The sequence below is a fragment of the Malania oleifera genome, chromosome 1, assembly GCF_029873635.1.
Source record: "Malania oleifera isolate guangnan ecotype guangnan chromosome 1, ASM2987363v1, whole genome shotgun sequence".
NCBI classification, from domain to species: domain Eukaryota; kingdom Viridiplantae; phylum Streptophyta; class Magnoliopsida; order Santalales; family Ximeniaceae; genus Malania; species Malania oleifera.
This window is the reverse complement of record NC_080417.1, coordinates 146,666,939-146,671,729: the sequence shown is the minus strand read 5'-3', so window position 1 is coordinate 146,671,729 and position 4,791 is coordinate 146,666,939. Positions and strand designations below refer to the sequence as shown.

Genomic DNA, 4,791 nt, shown 5'->3' with positions numbered 1-4,791 from the left:
ATAATTTGCATAAATAAAATATATATTTATACGATACTGAATTTACAGGTATATAAATATGTAAATAATATTTACTTTTCATTGAAAGGAACCAAAGTTTTTGTTTGAAAGGATTGATTTTAGTTTTTAAATTTAAATTTATGCAGACATCATTTAATTTAATTTTTTATCACATTTTATTTAAATTTCATCCCATCCAAATTAAAAGGTCTAACCAATAAGCTTTTAACACGTGATAAAAATAATTATGTTGTAAAAGATTAAATAAAATCAAAAAATAACCTCTCACATGCTAAATTTTAAAAGAAACAATTCCAACATATATATTATATCTTTTAATTAATAATTGTGCCGAGGAAAGCTTCGTTCTCATCAAAGAAATTTTCTAATATTAAATTGAATTAATTTGAATGGTATACAGAGCTTTATTCATCCATTACACATGTATGTTGCGGCCAATTTTCATCTACATTTATCTTCACTTTTACTCAAAATTATATATGTAAAAAATTCAACGGACTAGTGTTTTCCGCTCGTAACCACCATAAAGTGATGATCACTTATCATATGATCCATTAATTTCATATTCCTCATATGTCTAATATTCATTTGGTTCAAATTTTATAAAATGGACTATGGAAGCCCACAAAAATTCTAATATCAAAGGATATCATCTCTAACTCTCAAAATACTTTACCAAGTTAATTTACAACTCCATTGTCACAATCTTAATGTTCATATATATATTTTTCCATGATTGATGAATGGATAGAGTTTCATTCAGATCATGAAGAGGAAATAGACTAATCTAAATATTCTATCATTATAAAAAGAACATAATCAACATCGCACCAAATGTGCATAGAAAATACATAATTTTGCTGGAGATTCACCTAGAGGGACCAAAGGCTACCCTTTGTTCTTATTGTACTTAAAAAATAAAAATTGGGCTACATCATAAATTACCTATTCAAAGGATAAATCAGGACACACTTAAAAATCAAGTCAAACATATCATTCAGCTCAAATAGCCAAAATAATACTTAGACCTTAAACTACAATATGCTTAGAAAGGCAAAAGAAATTTTACGACGTAATTAATATTTTCTCTTAAAGGAAGTGTCTGCACTATTGTCATCAAAAGCATATTAACAAAGAACATTACTAATATTTTTAGTCAATAAAAGAACAATAAAAGCATATCATATATATTCTGGCCTTAAGAAAGTGCCTGCACAATTGGTCATAAAAAAAGCACCATGTACAATATCTTGTAAAGTTATGCTCAACACAAAATACATTCTGAAAGTAAAATTTATGATTTGAGTATCAACTTCCATTTTTTCCACCACAGGTCTCCTGCCAAGCTGATACAATGACATCAATTTATTAGCATGAGATGCAGAATAAACAGAGAGAGAGAGAGAGAGAGAGAGAGAGTCCTGTCACTCATAATCTTGAAAAACAAATCATACACAAATTGTTTCAAGAGAAGACCAATTGAATGTGCAAGAACACATCAAAGTTGCATATGAAAGCTCTATGGCTATGACAAAGACAAAACCACTAATCTTTCAAAATAATCATACACAAGTTGTTTCAAGGAAAGGACCAATTAAATGTGCAAAAACACATCAAAGTTGCATATGAAAGCTCTATGGTTGCAACAAAGACAAATCCCCTAATCCAGGGGAATCAAAGAAAATAAAAATATGCATCCTCCCAGAAACTGTAGCAGCTTCCTCTCATTTACTTCATTGCACTAATTATGCACCTTCTTTTACTCAGCTTCAAGACAGATGTTTTGGACCTTCAGTCTCATCTTTTTTTAAACTTTTCAGGTGACAAAGAGGCGACAAGTCCTTGACCGCCTTGGTAATTTTAATAATTTTTGGGCGATAGGCAACCTATCCCTAGAGGAAAGAATCACAATCTTCATCTTCTCCAAAATCTCTGCGCTGTCTAATAAATACTCTACTAGCTCCAGTTCATCTTCATCCCCAGTGAATTCCTGCAGTTCAACTTCCTTAAGATGTGATGACAGATTACCAATACGAATTGGGAAATTCATAGAGCCCTCGCCATCTTTATACACCTATTAAGAAAATTAGGAAACAAAGCAAGTGAAAAATCAGAAAACAGTTCATTGCGAGAAATTCACGGGTGTGGCAGGCCCAGCACCACCAACCATTTTTGGTTTATTAACGAATGGTGGTACTGTGCCGGTATACAATACCAGTAACCAGGCACACCCAAGAATTTTGGTTTCACTGCATCTAGCTTAACTCACTTGTCCAACGACTAGAACTTCAAGATTAGGTGAACGGCGAAGTAGTTCCGCCAGCAGTTCCAAGCTAATAACATCATCAGAAACAACCTCCAAATGGGTCAGGTTAGAAAATGTAGGCAGACAGGGTTGGGTGACTTGAATAACCTTCATGTAGATAATAGTAATAGTTAAAAAAAGTTTTTTATTGTTCTATTTTTGTTGTTGTTAGAGAACAACAAAAACAACAAATGAACAAAAATGTGTTAGGTCCAATACTAAAAAAGTTTGTGAGATCTAAAGAGGTGTAATTACTCTTGCTGCTTACCCATGTAGAATATCCAGCGAAATGAAGAGATTGCACCTTAGAAATTGCTTCAAAAAGTTTGGCAACAGAAGGACCATAGAATATACTTTCCCGGTTTTGCTCCATACTCAGATTAATAGATATATGAGCTTCAACTAGAGAGGTTAGGCCCTTCAAAGTATGGCCTTTTTTGACGATATTATCTTCGTAACGTAGGCATTGAAGATATGGAGCATCAACCACTACATGAGTGTCATGAAATTGAGCAAAGGGCAAATATTGCAACCCCAATGTAAGCCTTTTAAGTGTAGGAACTGAAATATCAAAAACTTGTACACTCTGCTTAAACCTACAGTCACATGTAAGCAAATCTTCGAGCACAGGGCAGCCGAATACGATCTTCTTAAAAGAGTCATACTCAACATACAGAGATTGAAGATGAAGGGTCTTCAGACGTGGAAAGGAAACGTCACTAGGAACATTGAGGTCACAAGCCACATCAAGTTTTAGGACTACTAGGGTTTTACAAATGAGGAGGTCGTAAGGCAGCAAACGCAAGTTTGAGCCTCTTGTATGACACATTATATGTAGTTCAATCTCAAGTTCTTGAACATTACGGCGTACAGCAGCAGATATCCACGTATTAACATGAGGATCATCGTGGTTCACATAGCATCTAAGACGAAATCGATTCACATGCGATGAACCACGCAGAGCCAACAATCTGTAAATGAAATTCACGAATCTAGGACGAGACGCTACACCGAGGAAAGACAAATCGTCGAAGTCGAGATTAGGACTGGAGACGAAGAGGTATTTCCAGCGGGTGGATAAGACGCTGCTCCTGACTGCATCTTTTGTGGGAAGAAAAGAGAAGATGTGGCAGATAATGGAGTCTGGGAGACTGCTGATCCTATCTTCCGCATCCTCAAGAACAATCTTGCGTCTCAGCCGCGAAAACCCCATGAATTTTTGTCGATAGAGCAGCTCAATCCATTGAAATTTCGGAGCTAGGTGTGTGCAAGGAGGAAGGAGGATTGATTCACGCTCTCAGACTGATCTTGAGTCTAGGGTTTACAATTTGGGAAAATAAAGTGTTTTTCTCCACTTCCCTGTTTTGGCAATAAAGGTTCGTCTACCTTGCTAGAAAGTAGAAACATCAATTCTTATATTTTAAATAACTTTTAGAGGAAAAAGCTAATTAATTTTAATTACTTTAATAAATTTTAAAATTAAAGAAAATAAAAGATAAATAGTGTAAATAATTAATTAATTGATTTATTATTATAATATTATTCTATTTCCCGCTTTCTTTAATAACTAGTTCATACCTTTAATTTTTCGCTTTTTTTCCTAATAATTTAAATTTTAAACAAAATCTTACAAAAAAATATAGTATATAAAACTTGATTTTTTAAATATTTTGTATAAAAAATAGATGTTTGAAAATTCAATTATAAAATTTTCATTTCATATTTCTTTATTTAACCTTCTTCCTCTCTTTTCGTTTCTCATTTGGCTATAACTAATCTCTCCTTCTACTAAATTCTATTCTATGTAATTTTTCTACCAAATTTTAAAGTTAGCAAGTATTCCAAACACTCAATAATTGTCAATTGAATTTAAATGTTGAAATTGGATATTGTAAAATCATAATATGAGATTATAAGTTTCTTAGAACCAAATCAAACCATGTGACAACGTGCGTGCTATAATTTAAGAAGTATTAATTTGTCATGTTCTGATTTCTTGAGCGTGGTTGGCATGACTATTAAGAATAAATTCAACAAAGGCATTAGTATCTATTCATAAATTTACTTGTAAAATAACAAATTGATACGATATTCACTGCTTCCAATTGCAATGGTCACTGCTTTTGTAGAAACTCGAACTCGGGAAAATAAAGAAATAAATAAGAAAAAGAAGAAAATAAAATTTAAAAAGGGCAAACAATATGCCTCGTCGACAAATCCTTTGTTTTCATCGACCAATCCCTTGTTTTCGTCGACGAGTGGTCTTATGAGCTTCATCGACGAAATTAAGCATCGTCGACGAAGAGATCCTGAATAGTAGGAAAATATCAGACTTAAGGTTCATCGACGAACCCCTCCTTCATCGACGAATGTCCTTTTCAATTTGTCGACGAAGGTCCCATTTCGTCAACGAATTATGTCGAGTAAAAGGGGTATAAATAGAATTTTTGTTTGTTTTTTCATTA

The 4,791-nt window shown here is 33.2% G+C and overlaps 1 protein-coding gene across 1 annotated transcript; it reads right to left on the bottom strand.

Annotated features, from left to right (window-relative positions):
* Nucleotides 1–1,429: 1,429 nt before the first annotated feature.
* Nucleotides 1,430–3,734, bottom strand: LOC131145764 (F-box/LRR-repeat protein At4g14103-like). Its single transcript, XM_058094956.1, has 3 exons — nucleotides 2,595–3,734; nucleotides 2,291–2,434; nucleotides 1,430–2,095 (listed from the first exon to the last, which is right to left on the bottom strand). The coding sequence occupies exons 1-3, from the start codon at nucleotides 3,537–3,539 to the stop codon at nucleotides 1,838–1,840; spliced, it is 1,347 nt and encodes a 448-aa protein (XP_057950939.1). The 5' UTR covers nucleotides 3,540–3,734; the 3' UTR covers nucleotides 1,430–1,837.
* Between the last annotated feature and the right edge of the window lie 1,057 nt (nucleotides 3,735–4,791).

Coding starts and splice junctions, on each gene's coding strand:
- LOC131145764 (XM_058094956.1), bottom strand. CDS start 3,539: ATGGGGTTTTCGCGGCTGAGACGCAAGATTGTTCTTGAGGATGCGGAA. Junction 2,435..2,594: donor TCGCTGGATATTCTACATGG/GTAAGCAGCAAG, acceptor ATCTACATGAAG/GTTATTCAAGTCACCCAACC. Junction 2,096..2,290: donor AAGTTCTAGTCGTTGGACAA/GTGAGTTAAGCT, acceptor TTTTCTTAATAG/GTGTATAAAGATGGCGAGGG.